This window comes from Athene noctua, chromosome 7 (genome assembly GCF_965140245.1).
Source record: "Athene noctua chromosome 7, bAthNoc1.hap1.1, whole genome shotgun sequence".
NCBI classification, from domain to species: domain Eukaryota; kingdom Metazoa; phylum Chordata; class Aves; order Strigiformes; family Strigidae; genus Athene; species Athene noctua.
Genome location: NC_134043.1, coordinates 24,554,371 through 24,573,362, shown reverse-complemented (window position 1 = coordinate 24,573,362; position 18,992 = coordinate 24,554,371). Strand labels below are relative to the sequence as shown.

Sequence of the window (18,992 nt, the reverse complement as noted above, 5' to 3'; positions counted from 1 at the left end):
CAGCTCTAGGTGAGCAGGATGCTTTGCAGAGATCTCCATTAAGTGTTTTCTGGGTTCACCAAGGGCTTAGGGAGAGGAAACACTGTGTGCGAAGGGAGAAAGTGCTCTGCTGCTCAGACTATTTGCAGAATTAAAAATAAGATAAACTTGTTTCTATGTGTTTATCCAGCTCATACTAGCAATCAGAGAATCTGCACCTCAAAGCTAGATATCCTGGGGCTCTCATGGGGCTACAGAGGTGTTCTCAGGATTGCAAAAGTTTACCCTAGTTGCACTTACTGCAGGTGTGATGTAGGATGGTTTAGCACGCCTGCCTCTTGCCACGATGCAGGCGCTCCATGGGAAGCAGATGATGTCCAGATGGATGTTTGTGCTCTCATCCCATAGCTGGGCTATGAGGGGAATGTGCCGTGAGGGGCTCCGTGTTCCAGGACTTAATTGCTTTAGTACTTGGGAGTGATGACATTGCAAAAGGGTTGTAGTCAATTATATCTTTATGGATCAGAAATCGGAGAAGAGTCTGTGTCAGTTAAGAGCTAAAATGGGATTTTTTAATCTTTTTTTCCCCCCCCTGCGAACTGGATAAGAGAAGCAGCTAACCAGTGCAGCAGCTTTTAAGCATTAAAACATACCTCCCACGTTGCCAGTTCTTTCCACTGACTGGGTAGTGGAGCTGCCCTCAGAAAGTCTTCAGGAAAATTCAGCTAGAGAATACTGGCCAAAATGTGTCAGACCACATAGGGACTGAACAAGCAACTTGCGTTTATGTAAAGCTAAACTTGAACAGTCTGCACTGCAGTTACTTCAGTGGAGAATCATCTGCATTTGAAAACAGATACGTGTATTTAAACATGTAAATGTGAGCATCCAGAGATTTACTTCAGGATAAATGCTGTCTGCGGTCCCACTCATGAAAGCCGCTGTATGAAACAGGGTAGGGTATGATATGATACACATGCATTTCCAGAAGTCAGGCAATGCAGGCTCTTTCTGCACTGGTAGTAACTCAACTATATACTTATAAAAGCAAATCAACATCAGAATATGTACCCAAAATATAGTATGATGATATAATGCCATCTCCAGAGCAGACACTTCCAGGGGAGTGCTCAGCTGCCCAACACTTGTTTAAACATTGCCTTGGATGTCTCCGCTGTCAGGATGTGACAGAGCTGGCAGCACCCACCTGCGTCCCAGCTTTGACACCTAGGCCACCCTCTCTGCACTATCAGCTGCCAGACTTCTGTGTTTTGTGGAGTTCTGCATCTGCAGAGAGAAAACTCATGCGTGGTGGTTGCAGATGAATTTCAAAAATAGGTAGTAGTAGTGGTCCGTACCAGGCTGTGTGCATTTTCCAGCTGACGGCTTGTGCTGCTGGGAAAGGGCAGAGTTTTTAATAAATACAGGAGTCACCTAGCTGCATCCAAGTATGAATGAGATTTTCCTGACCACAGAAGTAGAGCATCTGAGGAGTCCTGCTGTGCAGGAAAGTCTTCATGAGGGGATGGACCAGGAAAGCTGTTCTTTGCTGACCTTGACGCTAGCATGGCTCATGCAAGCTGCTGTGCTAACAGTGGCCTGCAGGGCAGAGTAAACCTCACAGCTAGTGGACTTGTTCTCTTTTGTGTCTTGTTTGGCTCTCCAGCATGGCTCACCTAGGTTCCAGAGATCAGCCCCAGTACTCAAATAGGTGCCCTACCATCTTGTCAGGGATTGTAGCTGGAGTTGAATTTACCACTGCTTTATTAAGCAGTTTTATTCAGTTCCAGGACTGGTTTCCTGGAGTTTCCATAACAGAAAGTCAACGTGAAGCTGCAGCCTTCCTACTGATTCCTCTGACACTCTGTGGATGGTCAGCTTGTGCCTGTCATCTCACCTGACGGTGGTTTCAGTTATTGCTGGTCTCCATTCTCACTGTTGCACCTGCCCTGCCCAAGCTGGGTAAATGAGGCTCCGCTGCCAGCAGCATTTTTGTTGGAGCAGCATGACTGTAAGGACTGATGCCTGTTTAAAGGGGAACAGTGTTCCTCCTCACCTGTGATAGGTGAGGTCAATGCTTGTGTCACTGATCTAGCTATATATTTTGCGACTGTGGTTTTTCTATTTGACTGTGGACCTTTTCCTTGTTCTTCTCTTTCTTTCTAGACTCAAATCCTTTTTTCAGAAGCATCCTTCTGATTAGATAAATGTGCGTGATGTCTATGTTATAATATGTAAGCTCTGTAGCTGCAGAAGTTAAGATCACCACTTTTGGGTGAGTTATTGGTATTTTTAATTCCTTTGGCCTGTATAATAGAAAACAAAGACAAGATATGCTGAAAATAAATTTGCTACAAATATCCATGTGAATAACATATTTGCAGGATGGCTGAGATGTGTCTCAGTATGGAAACACAGCAACTTTGAATTTCTTGATTGGGGGAATTAAATCCTATCTGTCAGTATGTACTGATGTGGACATTAATGCTTACCATGTCCTTATGGGCACTGGAATAAACAGGGGAAGTAAAGTCCACTAACATCTCAAGACTGTGGTTAATTCTTTGGATGCATTTCTTCTAGAAAATATTTACTCCCTCTGTTTTGCTCTTGCTAGGGAGTGTTTGCGATGGTTCTCTCGCAAAAGCCCGGCGTGTGCCCACCGCATCTTTTGTAGCCATCTGTTGCCATCTGGTGGCAATAGTGCTGGGCCGCCAGACTCCTGTGTGATGGCTTCCAGCAGGAAATGTGTGCCATACTGTCTATAACTAGGGGCAATCTGGTAACAAACACATGGCAAATTCACAAATTACATGTCTAACCATCTGCCTTCTCTTATTCAGTGCTGCCATAATCTACTGGCACCAACAATGCCATTTTTTCTGATACCAATATGCAATTAAAAAATTGCATATACTGCATTTGGAAGCTAAAAACCACCAAATGAACACTGCTATTATTTTTCAGCCTTGGGGCGCTTAATTCCTCTGACGTAATATCTGCCTTTTCTCTATTCTTTTTACTAATTTCCTTTCTGCTTCCCCCATGCAGGCCCTGCAGCTGTTGGAGCCTCCTGCATCTACTCTTTCTAGTTGGATGTTGCATTTATGCATGCAATTCTGTGACAAACATTTTGGTGAAAATTCCTCACTCTGTCAAAAGCATTACTAACTTAGATGTAATTAGTAACTTAAAATTAGTAAATACTTGTGTCTGTATGAACCACTCTGCCAAAGGACTTGCCTGCAGTAGTACTTGTTCATGGCTGACTTCCTTCAAGCTGTAGCCGGTAGAAGCCCTCACAGCACTTGTTTCTGGTACATGTACGGAAGGAGCAATGCCCTGAGCCCAGCAAGAAGTGAGTTCTGATTCTTTCCAATTGATGTGAATGAGACTGCTCTGCCACAGTGAGTAATGGGCACTGAGGTCTGGAGGGGGGCCTCACAAACCAAGCCAGAATGCTTGGAGTTGAGATAGACGTGAAAAGAATTTTTCTGTGTGGGAATAAAACAGTTGTCAAAAAATCTCTCGATACCCCAAAGGTAAAAAAAACCCCAAACCAACACAACCTTCATAGCAGTGGATCAAATTCAGGCACTCAGTATAGTTCATCCCCTCCCCTTGCTTTTTCGCCTTGGTCATGACCGGTCACATTCCCCTGTTAACAACAAGAAGCATTCACTTCTCTGTCCATATTTAGCTGCAGGGGCTCAGGTTGCCTTGATGTTTTTGGGGGGAGGGAAATAGTCTTGTGTCTCTGCCAGTGAACATTCCTTGCAGCCAGGCTGTCGCTCCCCAAAGGCCTTCTCCAAATACCTGCTCCTGCCTCTTCCAGCATGGGCTCTGACTTCCAGCCAGCGAGGGGTAGCTGGCTCCCAGGCTGGGGGGCTGTCCTCAGGTCAGCTCCTCTGCAAGAGAAATAACCCTTTGCTAAGGCTGCAGGCTTTCTGGGCTCCTACAGATTCTGCATCCTGCTGCTTCCAAGCAGCTAGACCTTTCTTTTCAGGGGGAGGGACACAGAAACTTGTGTTACCCAAGAACTACAATAAGAGCGTGTAACAGTCTCCTCCATCTGTTTTGGAGTGAACCTGCCAGCCCTGCCCTGGGTGGGCAGGAATGCTTTGAGAGCCCTGAGAGTATACAGAGGGGCATCGTCAGCATTCCTGCAATGCCTCCATGTAATTGTATCTATGCTGGGCACAGCAGCTGCCCAGCCTGGGATAAAGGTTGGAAGCAGCCAGCCGCTTGTTTGAAATAAGAGAGCTGCAACAATGGGAGCTGCCGGCCAAGGCACAGGACAGGGACAAGGACAGAGTTATGCAGATGGAGAGTTTTTACTGGAGGATGAATGTAAATGCAGAGGCTGAATGCTGAGTTAGTGAAGGGGGGTGGGTGAGGGGGAGTGATTTTAAAAATATATAATTAAAATAATAATAATAATAAAGGCATCCAGCATGAAACACCAAACCATCTGGTGTTCGGCACAGAGGATATCCATAAGAAATAAAAAGTACGTCTGGTGTCACCCAGAGGCAAAGCTAAGAAAGGGTTTTGTGGGGAATGTTTTCTGGAAAAGCAAATTTGGAGCAGTGTGTAAGAGTGGTTGTGGCAGGTCACTTAGTCTGATGTCTCAAACAGCAGGTGCCTAGGGAAAAGTACAAGAACAGGGCAAGCATCTAGCAGTATTTCCCCGGGACACTGCCCCAGCCTCCTGTGACTTGTGACTGGGACTTCTGTGACAGACTTCTTGTTGTGGGGTTGGGTTTTTTTAATTTATTTAATAGCATGAAATGAATTTATCAAACTGATTTTTCTGAATACACACAATCTTCTGACAACCAGAAACTCCTGTGACACTGAGTTTCACCACAGCCATACTGTGTGGAGAGGTGTCTTGTTTAAGCCTGCCAACTTGAGTTTTCCTCGATGCCCTCTACTTTTTTTCATGGGAACAGTGAGTGAATTCAAATCTGCCTTCTCCAGACCACTTGTGATTTTACAGACCCTACCAAAGCCCTTTCTCTCTCTGGTTTCTCTTCCAGATTGAAGTTTCATACTATCTGTTCCAGGTGCAGAAGCCAGTCTGTACCATGGATGTCACTGTTACTTTCTCCTGGGCCTTTTCCAATCCTCCTGTTGAAACCAGAGGACCAGAACTGCAAAGAGCACTTGGGACACCGCAAATTTATAGTGGCATCTTTCCCATTTGCTTCATCTCTTTTCCTAGGAACTGATGGACTTGCTTTTCTTACATTGCTGAGCACTTCACAGAACTGTCTGTCTCAGGATTTTATTTCTGTTTGATATTGGTGAGCTCAGAAGAATTCATATATATATATATATATATATATGTATATACACATATCTTCACAGCCATTTTCTTTGCCAGCCTGAATAACTGAGTACTGTTACCAAACACTTCACTTTTCACCCCTTTGGCAGGTGATTTATGACAATAATGAGCAAGCACTAGGATGCCCTGCAGGAATTCACTGGATCTGACCTGCTACAGAAACCAATCATATATTGCTCCTGTTTGCCTTCCACAGTTCAGTAAGCCTATAGGTATCTATGGGAGAGTTTTCCTTCTTACTTCAGGTTACTTATGTTAGTTAACAGCTTTCAAGGGAGTACGGAGTACCTTCTGAAAATCCCAGTAGATTCAAGGAGATGGTTCTCTCTTGAACGTATCTGTTCACTTCAAAGATTTCTCACCCATCTGTGAAGGGAGCAGCCTCATCCCAGCACGCAGTCTGTGCTGGTGAGGGTGCATTGGAATTAAATGACCGCAATCTCTCTTCCATCAGAGAAACAAAATCTCAAATCTGGCAAGTTGCTGTGGTCAAAAAGGATGACAGACAGCTTTGGGTCTCCAGCTGGGGTAGTTTCCAAGATCTCACAGAAATGTTCAGTTACTCTACAGATAATCCTTTCTTATCTTTATTTATATATTTATTTGTTCATTAAGTCACAGATCGCATTGCTACTTAGAAAAAAATGACCTTCTGTAAACTGCAGATGATACTCGACTGCTGAACCACATCATGCTCCCTTTTCCAGCCCGGTGGTGCAGTGGCCCTCAGCTGTCATTCCCAAAAACAGGTGCTGTAAATCAATACCTTGGTGGTTATATTCCGCCAGCACCCTGGCAGGAGGCAGCACAGCCCTCCTCTGAGGAGACCTTAAAGGCGCTTTGTGCTTGCCTCTGTCCGTATGACTGCAGCAGGAGGGAGCCGGGATGATGAAGGTCCACTGCATACTCCTCATCTCTTCAGGTAAAGGTGTTCCAGCCATTGCCTTGAACAGGGATCAGCTCCTTCCTGAGCATGAAGGACTTTGTATATATATCGGTATGAGTGAATGTGTGTTCTGTGAGCTGCCTGTCCTACTGATAAGGTTTTATGAACCACCAAATCATTTAAATGAGATCTTCGGAGTGTATTGGTAACAGCTCAGATATTTGTAATTTCAGACACCAGATGTTTTGAAGTGAGAAGATTTTGTGTTTGTTTTTTCTCTCTGTTATGTTTTTACCATGCTCCCATTTACTCTAGTGCTCCATGTATTTCAAAATGTGTGAAAGGATCTAGTAAACATGGCTTGAAATTTAAAAATTCATTACAAGAAATTTCATCAAGTTGTGGGACTACTGACAAGGGAGCAGAATCAATTTGCCGCTGCATGTGTTGTACCAGGATAATTCTTTTTAAACTGTCACTTAATAAGTATTTTGTGATCCTAAAAACTTTTCACCAAATTCAAGCAGTATACTAAATCGCTACCAAGCTGCACCAGAATATGAAGGATTTTAATTGGTTAAATAAAGCATAGCAAAGAGCTTGACTTAGATATGATTCTGTGATCATAACTTAAAAATTGAAAGATGACTCCTGCCCACCCCAGCCCAGCCTCCTGGCAGGGGAAGCAAGCAGTGCTTGTCTGAGGCATACAGCTTTTCTCAATGGCATCCAAGTATTTTAATACCATCTCATGACAGGACAAGGCCGAGACAGAATCCTTGGCATCTCAGCTCAACTACATAAAAGGATCTGATGAAAAGTCAGTTAGGAAATAACGGGAAATCCTGGTTTAGGTTGGAGTCAGCAGCAAAATTCTTGTTGACTTCAACGGTCCAGGATTCAGACTGAGAGGGGAAGACAAGGATGGGATCTGCCAAAAATGCTTGTGGCGAGGCTCAGCTGTTCTGTTCCCTCACACCACCTTTACAAGAGGGTGCATACAAAAACATCCCCAAGCCCCCCATCTGTTTGTTTACTCCCCTGTAACAGTGAAGCAGCTACAGTCTGGGTAAGTGATGTGGCCGCTTGTTCTGCAACAGGCAATCTGGAAATGGGGTTTGTCTGTTTTTCTATGAGGTAGGAATCTCAGCCCTCACCCCTTGAGCATACAATGCCATGCACACGTACTGCTAAAGCTGCACTGAAACAAAGCTGCTACCTGCCATTTTCCCTTGTGATGCTCTTCTTACAACGGCTCTTTTGTGTACCGCTGCCGAGTCACACTGAGCAGTCTGTGGGCAGAGCTCTCCAAGAACAGGTTGAGACCTTCCCTGAGGAGAGAGAAACATGAGACCACATAGTGAATGGTTTCCTTCTCTCTTACCACGAACACAACCTGAGCAACTCCTGTAGTGGAGAGGAACTCCTGCTCTGCTTAGACTTCAGATGCAAGGGGTCTGGATGGTGCTTCTACCTCGATGACTGTTGTGCTTGGTCCTGTCCTTTAATGTTACTGTTACAGGAAAGTCCGTGGAACTGACGATGGAGGAGACAACATCAGAAAACCCTGATTATGGGTATTTTCTGCATTTATCTGTCCACAAGTATTGCATGTAAGCACATCTGTAGGTTGGGCGAGCCTGGAGGAGATTCCAAATGCTCAGTCCAGAGTCATGGCTATTTGGTTTTGTTCATCTCCTGATTGAAGGCTGTTGTTGTCTTACTCCTAAACTGACCTCAGATCAGATAGGTGATTACCCCTGCTGACAGTATTTGCAGTGCACATGCCTGAAATGGGGTCACACAGAGGACTTGGGGTTCACCCACCGCCAGCAGCTTGCTGCAGACAGTATTTCCATCATGCTCGCCTCAGACTGGCAGCGCTGTAGCGTATCCCCTGTTCCATCTCACTGACACCACCCCTGCTGTTCTGCAGCCACGCTGGCCCTGTGCTATGAACATGAGACTCGCCTCGTTGAGGACTTGTTCAGGGACTACAACAAGGTGGTGCGCCCAGTGGAGGACCATCGCGATGCCGTCGTCGTCACTGTCGGGCTGCAGCTCATTCAGCTTATTAGCGTGGTATGGTATGAATGTGTGGTACCTGTTGAACCACTGGCTTATGTGATAGTGCCAGTGTCATTTTTCTGAGGAAACAATTTTTCTCCTTCAATCCCGATGTTTGCTGCTACTGGCTTTTTTTTTTTTTTAAGGATGAAGTAAATCAGATTGTGACAACAAATGTACGCCTGAAACAGGTAACTCTAATGATTTCTTCCAATTCACATAAATGCACTGGACAGAGCAAGAAATTAACTACTCTGTTACACATTCAGGGGCAACTTGGACAGGTGGGTTAGCTAGCAGAGCATTTATTCTTTCTGGGGCATCAAGAACAAAATTTGCTAGACACCAAGAGCCTTAAGAGAAGCATTTTGCATTGTATTTCAAACAATAGATTTCTGGTATATTTATCTTTTATATTATTTTCTTTTTCTTTAATAAGCTTCTTAAACAAAATGTAAGTTAATGTAAAAAATTAGTTAGGGGTCCCACTAGCATATGTTTATGCTTACCTGCATGTCCCAAAGCAAGGGAGGTACATGGTTCTAGGAAGTACCAAAACTACCCTCAGAAGTGCTGGAAGAGGCTCTCAGTGGCTGAAATACTCCCTCTTTAGCAATGGACAGATGTCAATCTCAAGTGGAATCCAGACGACTACGGCGGCGTGAAAAAGATCCGCATCCCCTCAGATGATATCTGGCGGCCAGACCTTGTTCTTTACAACAAGTAAGGGGTGGCAGCTGCTGGGGAGGGAGGGGTAGCTCTGCCCCGTGGCACCCCTGCAGTGGGGCTGCTTGACCACGACATCTGGGCCAGGGGGTAGCACGCCTCAGAGCAAGCTTCTCCAGAATCAGGCACAATGGCATTGGGGGGACCACTTGATCCACAGCTGGAGAAATCCTTTTGTGACTATGTTAATTATGCTGCCCATATTGCTGTTAACATCCTTGTTCCTTTTGCAGTGCAGATGGTGACTTTGCCATCGTTAAATACACCAAAGTCCTTCTGGAGCACACAGGCCTGATCACCTGGACACCACCAGCTATTTTTAAAAGTTACTGTGAAATTATAGTCACGCACTTCCCGTTTGACCAACAGAACTGCAGTATGAAGTTGGGAACTTGGACGTATGATGGTACAATGGTTGTTATTAACCCGGTAAGCAAGGAGTCTGTAATTGGGAAAAGCAGTAAGGACCTGGATATGTTTTTAGGGAAATCTCAGAATTAGAATGGAATATAACCTTGTTTTGACTGAAAAACAAGCAGGAGCTACCTGTAAAATATAAAAGTCCTATTTGTAGATCTAGCACAAAAATTCCTGGTTGGGCTTCTAAAATTCTGCACACGCATAATTCCTGTGCCTAACAGTCTCCTGTCTGTCTATTCTCCAACAGCTTCACACCACTCCTCATTCTGCTGCTTGTTCTGCTTTTGTTTGTTTTACTTTTTTTGGGGGGGTGGGTGCTTTTTCTCTGTCATGACTTTCCATTTCCAAGGACTCTTTCCCTGTCCCTTCAGGTATGTCTCCTAGCTGTAAATATTTAATCAGTCTTTCTGTTTAGTCGACTATCCCTCACTGTTTCTGTAAAATATTTAGTTGAATGCTGTGTAAAAGATAATATTCTCAGGCAAAATAACATAGACAAGAGTGGTTTCCCCACAAAAATGAATGAAGTGCCTCAGTTATTTGGAATGCTGTTCCTGAATGACTGCCAAGTTTTGATTTTGTTCTGAACCTCTAATATTAAGAATTTGGGGGTTTTTGCTGTCAGGAGAGTGATCGTCCAGACCTGAGTAACTTCATGGAGAGTGGGGAGTGGGTGATGAAGGACTACCGTGGCTGGAAGCACTGGGTTTACTACGCTTGCTGCCCTGACACCCCCTACCTGGATATCACCTACCACTTCCTCATGCAGCGCCTGCCACTCTACTTCATTGTGAATGTCATCATTCCCTGCCTGCTCTTCTCCTTCTTAACCGGGTTAGTTTTTTACCTACCCACAGATTCAGGTATGTAAATTTATTCATTCTACTGCCATAGAAATTGCTCTTCTAACAAGTTTCTAAGAAATTCTCAGTATTTGAAATCACTTGCCAACTTGAAGGGCAGCACTTACTAGAATTGGACATTTCAGCTCAAATTAATGGCTCTAAACATTCTGCAAATAAAGGGTAATTCTGAAACTATTGATATAAATAAATTGGGCTGATTTCCCACAGAAATCACTGATTGACTATCCAGTTAATTTCTGCAAAACAAGGATTTAGCTAGTTGATTTTTATGTTTTGCCATAGGTAGGTAGTTAGTGCATTAGTATGTCACAGAGTAAGTGAGCACACAGGGGTGGCTGAGACCCTCCCGCACCATGTCAGAGCAGAGAGCTTGTTACCTGTTCACACATACTACCTCGCGTGATACAAAGAGTAATCCTAACCTATTCAGGCCTTCTTTGTCCCGGTTGAGCAGCTCTTGCTCCCTGCAACAATTTTCTCTGCATCATTCATTTTGCCTTGTGTCAGCTTTTCATACTGCTCAATTTCATTAGGGTTCTTCTATGAAATACTTGATATCTTTTTTTTTTTTTTCCAGTGGAAAACTTTAAAAAAAGTTGAACTGGATAGAAAAAAGATGTGTGAATCATGTTTTCTGGTTCAGTTTTGACATCCTACATAATGGAAGATCTCAAATAGCAACTGACCTCTGGTGTCAGATGTGATATTTTTCTGCCCACACAGCCCAGCATGAGCCTGCCAGAGAGTAAGGCAAGCGAACCCCCAGGAGGCTGTGGAGCAAGCATTAATCAGGTGCATATACTTCATCATTCAAAATGCACAACCCATGAAGTGCTCCTGGCAAGTAAGCTTTCTATATCCATCACCCATACCTCAGCCCAGTCATACCTAGTGATTCCCATCTTAATGCTGGAGCTGATGCTAACGTTAGGCTCTCAGGTTTGGTCAGCCTAGTTACTGCTTTGGATGCCAGGAGAGATGATAGCACTCCAGATGCACACACATGGACTTGTGTGAACAGCCATCATCCACATCCTGTTTTCTTAAATACTCTCTGTACTGAATGATAGGAGCAACAACGGTTTGGGTTTGGGTTTTTTTTTTTTTGCATGGCAGGTGAGAAAATGACCCTCAGCATCTCTGTCCTGCTGTCTTTGACTGTGTTCCTTCTGGTCATCGTGGAGCTGATTCCGTCCACCTCCAGTGCAGTGCCTCTGATAGGCAAATACATGTTGTTTACAATGGTGTTTGTCATCGCTTCAATCATCATCACGGTCATCGTCATCAACACCCACCACCGCTCCCCAAGCACTCACACCATGCCACACTGGGTCAGGAAGGTGAGCTCTATGGCTTTACATGTTTCCTGGTTTCCACTGAGCACTCCATATTTTATTGGCAGGTTTTCTAATAAAAGTCAACAAGAATTGGGGAAGTAAATGCATCACATTAAATCTCTCTAGGCACAAGAGCCAGTGTTTACTACTTAGCTGTGCATAAAGTCAGCAAGACTGCTAAAGTGCTCCTTTAAGTAACAAAATTGTCCACTGGGGTAGAGTCTTGCAGGGAACGGAAGAAGCAAAACACAGGCAGCTGAAGGTACAGGGAAAAGAAAACGTCCAGCTGGATTCAAATTACATTTCCTGATCTAATTCTCTATCTGACTGCAAAGCACTACTGCCTGCCAGTGGCCAAGTTCACCAGCCCGTGTGAATGCAGAGCCCAGAGGCTGTTGGGGATACCTTCATTCAGCCCTCCGTTTTGAAAAAGACAGCTTAGCAAAAGCTATGATCTTCTCTGTACTTTTCCAGTAAATACCATTGCTCTGCAGTCCTTTGGAAGCAACGAGGTCCTTGCACAGTAGTCTAAATGGTAACCACAATAGGTAGAAAAAATTGGGTGTCTGTCCTTACAAGTTCTTTGCCAGGGAGACAGTATTAAAGAGGATTCATTCAGATATTCTTGACTTTTTTAAGGTTGCCTGGTTTCATGTTAAACCATGACATGAATAGGAGATTTTTCAGTGTATTTCTAACTATACTTTAAAGGCTACAGCTTACAGCAGATTCACTGTGCAGCACAAACAAACCCTGCAGAAGGGAGATTTCAACAGGTAAACACTACATGTGCTTAAAATTGCTCTGGCAGCAAGCTTCTTTTACTCCAAAGGAAATTACTGTAAAGCTTATATGCATGTATAACAAACATTTGTAATAGTAAAGTCAAACGTAAGTAGCCAAAAGAGATCCTTTGTAGTCCATTCTTCAAGTCAGAGTTGTAAGCAATACGTTCAGAATTAGATGAGATTGCTTGAGCTCTGTCAGCTCACACTAGCTGAGGGTCTGCTTCAGGACATCGCCCCCCCTCCATGTGTAGATGTTGGCTATATGGCAGGGGGAAATGGTTTCCAGAAAACATGTGACAGGCCTGCGGGTGACTCCATCTGCCCCAGGACATAAGGCTGACAAAAGCCCCAGTGTGACTGAGGCGCAGGCTGTGACATACTCCAAGAGGGAATCTGTAGCCAATCCAGCACAGGAAGCAATTTGGGACCAGAGAGGCTTGCCTTTGTTCAGTGCACAGCTGCATCTGTAACACAGCCCACCAACCAGCAACTGTCATCTTCTCCCTCTTTCTTTCAGATCTTTATTGACACAATCCCAAACATCATGTTTTTCTCTACAATGAAACGACCGTCCAGGGATAAACAAGACAAAAATATTTATGCAGAAGATATTGATATTTCTGAGATTTCTGGGAAGCCAGGTTCTGTTCCTGTCAACTTCTACTCACCGCTTACCAAAAATCCAGATGTGAAAAATGCTATAGAGGGAATCAAATACATTGCAGAAACGATGAAATCAGACCAAGAAGCCAGTAATGTAAGGCATTTTTTGTGTGTGATTCATTTCTTGCTTTCAAATTGCTACATCTTATTTTTTTGGCAAAATATCCCTGCCTCAGAAAAACACTCCATTGGTTGGGCTTTAATAGGGGACAGTCTTTTTCCCCTTGATGCAGTCATCAAGGAGCAAAGGGTAATAGTCACAGATGGCAATTGAATCTTGGACCCCCCCAAAAAAAAGGGGAAAAAAAAATTGTCAGTGCTAAGGTTTTCTAAATGTGGTGTGTGAAGCCATAGAGACAGAGTGTCTGTGAGTAGCAAAGCAGTTTCAAGAACTGTAAGCAAGTTCCAAAACCTATTTCTCCTGTGTCCCACTTGGGCATCTTTCCCCTGTGGTAAGAAAACTCCTGATGCTTTGAAAATCTAGGAATCAAGCCAGACTCCAAAAGGCTAGTAGTTTTATCTGAGAAGTGTTAAATATAACTTACAAATGATAATTCCAATTTTGATAAGGTTTTGTTTCATTCCTGAATGCTACAAGTTGTCCCTGCAAGTGAAGCACGTCACGAGCTACTCTGATTACTTACTTTTTCCACATTTCAAGCCAAAGGAAGGATAAATGCGTGTAGAGTCACATATGGCAACGTTCCCCAGGAAAACCTAGCTCTGCCGCCTTCTAGCACATTCAACACAATTAACCCCTCTTTTATCTCAGTTATCACAGCTCCCTCAGCTTTTGCATGGGTAATTCAGTCCTGGTACTTCAACTTTCTAAATGATCATAGACCTTTCCCGTTGAGCTTCAGGCTAGACTGAAGACGGAAAGAGAGTTCTCCGGGACAATAATCTGGCCATAGTCTTGAAAAGGAGGTGCCTCCTTCCCACAGGCAGAATTTACACCACAGTGTTTGTTCCTGTGACCAAATTCCTGGAGCATGTGGAATGGCTCTGGCTGTAGTCTCATGTTCCCCATGACTCCTATGCCTCTCTGCAGATAAAGTGTTACCTTCAGCAGGGCTGGGGTGTCCCTGGGCTTCGCTTCCTCCTAGGCTTACAAGGAGAGTCTTCGGGTTACTGACAAAGTGCTGCCTTCGGAAGTGTCATCTGGTCACCACTGATATCATTTCCAGGGGGTTTCAGAAGTCAAGCTCCCCAAATAAACTGAAGGTTGTGGCTTCTGAAGGCCGCCACTTCATTGCATTCACTTATACACTTACGAACTACCTCAGTATTGATTACCAGTGCCCTCTAGATAATTTACAACAGCCTCTTCTACTTGTGGCGCAACTAAGGCAAAAGTAGAGGGTGTCGTAGGCCAGTATGTGTCACCCCATAAGGCAGAGCTACAGGGTGGAAATCCTGAGCACTGCTGCACTTAGCACCTCACACTCTGCTCACTCTTACAGTGCTGGGTTCCCACAAAAGAATCCAGTGAAAACACAGTCACAGAGCAAGTGGTTCATGGTGTCTCACAACTGGAAAAAAGACTAAGGGAGCTATGGAGAAGGTTTTCCCAGACCTTAGAGTGTATACTGGGCATGGAAAGCAGGAACTAGAGCTAAATAGATGACAATTTCTTAGGTATCCCAAGAGAATGAAAAAGCAATGGAAAATGCACACCCCCCACCCCCTCAAAAAAAACCAACAACCAAACAGCTGGGTCAAACTAAGTGTTTTGCTTTCAATGCTTTAAATTCTCTTTCAAAAACAACTATTTGACTAAAACTTAAGCTTTTCAACATTTCTTTTTAATGAAATTCTTCATCAAATTGACAGGGTTTCTAAACAGTTTAGTCTTGAAACTTGCATTTCTAGGTAGCTTAGGCCTTCTCAACCACTGACCTGCTTTTGAGCAGAAAATGAATATTTTTTACATAGTAACAGTGGAACTTAAGGAAGACCCTCTCCCTTGTTCAAGACAGTAAATTACAAAAATGCCCATAACAAACATGGCTCTGCAGAGATTTTACCATCTCCTTTGTTTCCTTCCCAGGCTGCAGAAGAATGGAAGTTTGTTGCGATGGTGGTTGATCATCTTCTCCTTGGCATATTTATGCTAGTTTGTATTATAGGAACATTAGCTGTATTTGCTGGTCGTCTTATTGAATTAAATCAGCAAGGGTGAACATCAACTGGAAACTATTTGCTATCCTGGTCAGCATCTGAAAGCATCTTAACCATCAAAACCTGGCCAGCCTCCGAAAGTTTTACAGACAGGAATTGGTCCCTGCTGGGAAAGAGCAGGGATAATAAAGTGTAAGGCTCCATACTTAGATCTTCTGAGCTGCTGCTCAGTAGCATTTCATTGCCAAAAAGAAACACTTGCATTACTGGTAGACTGAATGGCTGTCAGCCAGGTTTTGATCCATCTTACTATTTATTAAAAATGTTAATGTATTAATAAGACTGTCTGACTTTGTAACCCACAGATGCAATTCCAGTGAAATCAATAGCAGTGTAACAAGCTTTAGCTGAGCTGTAAATCTGTATACAACTTCAGCATTCAAGATGGTTTCAATATCTGCTCTGTGGTTTTTTTTTGGCAGAGTCACAAATGACTCCTCTTGTAACACTAGATGTAACCAGCAGAAATATCTCAAACTCCATGCTTAAGCACTTGATTTTCATGCACAAATCTGAAATGACTGACTGTTGTATGTGACTCTACCTCTAGAAACTCTTCATGCAGCAAAGAGGTATTGTTTCTCACTGTGGGAATGATCCAGCCCCAGCCAGTTGTGTCCCAGAGGTATTTTTCGCTATCGAGTCCCATGGTAAAGGTCTTGTAAAGGAGGATTTTTTTTTCCAGTTTTATCACCAAACTCGTCTCTGCAACCATTAGGCACCCCGGTGACTATGTTGAAGTTGCTATCCTCTTATTTTTACATGCTAATACTTATTATAGGAAGCCCCATATTCATTATGTGTTAATGCTCAGGATTTTCAGTTGTTAACAGAGATGTTCTGCGATTACATCCTAAGGGAAAAGTTTAGGTTGAAAGGGAAAGAATGGTATCCATAGGATAATCTCTGTACTTAGCCTGCTCTTCTCCGGGAAGGTTGGTTTCCACTCTCCATTTTGAGTGAGGGCAGCTTCAAATTTGGGGGTGCTCAGTATGATATCATAAACACAGTTCTCTCTGTTTGCTGAAAGTTGTCCCTGCCCTGCTGAAATAGATCATGAGTGTTGTCAGACGCAACATCACAAAGATCACTCCCAGAGAAAGCGTGGATCTCAGTTTTACTTAGATATGACAAAATGATAGGACACCTCCTCTGCTGAGCAACACAAATAATTGCGCAAACCTTATTCAAATGTTAAGCAGCAGCTCACTCTAGTGGCTAAAATTAAGTAGTGCTGCTTTTGGTCAAAGACCTTTGGGTTTTAGTAAACACTCAACGTAAGAAACAAGCCTATGTGTATTTCAATAATACAGCGTGAAAATACTAGCAGTGCTGCCTATTATTCTCAAAAATAAATAAGGAGAGGTGGGGCAACTGATACAAGTTACTCATTCTTCCCATCTGGTTGTCCAAGCCAATAGGACTACTTTGCTACAGCTGTAAATAATTTGCTGTGAGTTTAATAAAATAATTTGTATTATGTTAATTCTCTACAGGAATGCGTCATGTCTGCAGAGGCCTGGTATTTGAAATGCTCTATAGGGAAAATTAGGCACTTGTGCAATACTTGAATCATTGCGTAGTGTTTGCTGGACAGTGTTTTGGTGAGCTGCAGTCCTAAGCAAAGCAAACAGTTTGTCTGGGGCAATCGATCCCTTGTAACATTCTGCTCAGCTCTACGGTTTAGATGATGGTAATCTTTGCCTCCCGGGACGATCATTAACCCTGTGAATGATTGCTGAAGGTATATGCTGCGCGAAACCTCTGCTGACAGAGTGCTTGCTGCAGCTCTGTTTATCCTCAGTGTGAGTTCTCAGCTCTCACCCCTTGGAGGGAGTCACGCAGCTCACGATGAGCTAAGCTGCAGCGTAACAGTGCCTGGGACTGTTTGGGAGACTGCGATTGGTGCTAAAATTGACAGAACAATCCTCTTAGAGCAGCATGTGGTCGAATCTTAGCATGAAAAATAAACGTCAAGTAACAAGATTCATGGTGAGCATCCACAGTATCTTTGTTCGGCTTCTCCAGCTTCTTCAGGGCAGATCTGGGTCTTGGCCTCCAAACTCCCCGTTTGTGTGCTGGGGGTACATGCGTGCATACACGCTTGCCTGCCTGTTCGCTTCTCCAGCTCCAGCTCTCTTCATCCACAGCTAGCTACCATGTTGCAGTGTTTTCCTTCCACTTCCTCAGAAAAGGTTTTGAAATTGTTTATATGAAAATGTTTGTGATAGTTTGTGTCCTATGGGCTCAGCAAAACTTCTGCCTTACTATTTCTCGCAGTCTCGATGAACTACTTGTGTCCCAAAAAATGTGACACCAGGTAAAAATAAATGCTACCAACTCCCCATCTTATATTGCAGAATCTGGGCATTGTACTCTGACTCTCCAAACAGATGGTTCTCTAAACATCAATAAGCACACTTCAGGAGACAGTTGATCTACAACTTTTTTCTGCTTTGCTTTGAATACTTAGACTGTCCCAGTCTTCTTTATTCTCTGTTTCTAGCTCACCTTTGTGATGCATTTTTCTTCCATAAAACTAACATCCCCTGCTACCAATATCCATCTACCAAAAGAGAGTACCCTTACCTACATACAAACTATTTCTTCTCATCTGCACTGTCCTTTTAACATGTCAGCACATCTGTACACCTGCTAAAATAGCAGCTTTGGAGGTTGTAAATATGCTGTCTTAGTCACTGTCAAAGATACTTCGCTGTCAGTGTTTAAGTACATATTGTCCAATGATTTCTCATTTACATAATCTCCCCAGAATCTTAACACCAAACTTGCTTCTCTCCTACGTGGGTAGCACCAGCAGCCCCAGGGAGATGGCCCTGGATAATACTCATGTGACCCACATGTGCATCTCTGCTGCCTTGTTGCCTTCAACAAGCAAATTTCGGCTCTGACTAACATGATAAGCAAGGCAAGAAGCAGGCCTCACACACTCATTCTTACATTTCCCTAATAAGTGTAAAAAAAAAAAAAAACAACAAACCAAAACTGCAAACACCATGGTGCTGAAGTAGGCAGACCGGATTTAAACAAAGACAGACCAGGGACCTCTGGGTGCGAAGGTGTTGCTTTTGTGGTGATAGTACCCTGAGCAGTTGACTTCTCTTTTAACTGTCATATTCTTGCTATTGAAGCTGATTTTTTTTTCACTTCAAGCCTGTTTATAACACCCTATTTATGTCCTTAAGAGAATAGCTCTCTCAAACATCTTCATCTTCTTCAGTCTGATTTCCAGTTTTCAAACAATTTGGCAATTAACTTTTCCCTTCCCATCCCTTTAAGCTGACCTTCAGCTACTTTCTACTGTCATAGATATTTTGCTCTCAGAGATGAAGTCACCCCCAAATCTCTTTCCCCTTTGGCATATGTGCTGTTCAGGAGACCTGACCCTTCTGAGGGGGTTATTTGGATTTTTAAAGTCCATTACCTTGTGCCGGCTCCAAGGGAGCAATTTTACCCCTGTGTGAATCTGCAATCAGAACAGGCTGCTGCTCTTCATCGTCAGAGACAGATGAGCTAAACCCGATGGCCTTATTCTGGCTATTCAGCCAGTTGAATCGCAGCTTTGTAAAATGTGGTTGACCTGATAACAGAGCGAGCAGAAAAGTTACATTCACTGAACTCTAAACACTTGATGTTGAGCTTGCGTATGCCAGGTGTCATCATTTACCTGCAACTAGTGCTTTGGTCCTGGAGCCTCCTGCAGCT

General features: G+C 43.6%; 1 protein-coding gene across 2 annotated transcripts; it reads left to right on the top strand.

The window, feature by feature from the left end:
- The first annotated feature begins 6,164 nt into the window (after positions 1–6,164).
- Positions 6,165–17,374, top strand: CHRNA1 (cholinergic receptor nicotinic alpha 1 subunit). 2 transcript variants are annotated; one of them, XM_074910275.1, is made up of 9 exons: positions 6,165–6,254; positions 8,155–8,300; positions 8,432–8,476; positions 8,899–9,008; positions 9,245–9,440; positions 10,057–10,294; positions 11,414–11,637; positions 12,940–13,179; positions 15,136–17,374. In XM_074910275.1, exons 1-9 carry the CDS (start codon positions 6,218–6,220, stop codon positions 15,265–15,267), a joined length of 1,368 nt encoding a protein of 455 aa, XP_074766376.1. In that variant the 5' UTR covers positions 6,165–6,217; the 3' UTR covers positions 15,268–17,374. The 2 variants fall into 2 exon arrangements, with proteins under 2 accessions (XP_074766376.1, XP_074766377.1); XM_074910276.1 differs by having other exon boundaries at positions 6,218–6,260.
- Positions 17,375–18,992: the final 1,618 nt, after the last annotated feature.

What these genes read in the sequence shown, in the direction of transcription:
- CHRNA1 (XM_074910276.1), top strand. Translation starts at nt 6,218, where the DNA reads ATGATGAAGGTCCACTGCATACTCCTCATCTCTTCAGGTAAAG. An exon ending in GACCTTGTTCTTTACAACAA is followed by an intron (nt 9,009 to 9,244) that starts GTAAGGGGTGGC and finishes TTCCTTTTGCAG; the next exon opens with TGCAGATGGTGACTTTGCCA. An exon ending in CAGACCAAGAAGCCAGTAAT is followed by an intron (nt 13,180 to 15,135) that starts GTAAGGCATTTT and finishes TTTCCTTCCCAG; the next exon opens with GCTGCAGAAGAATGGAAGTT.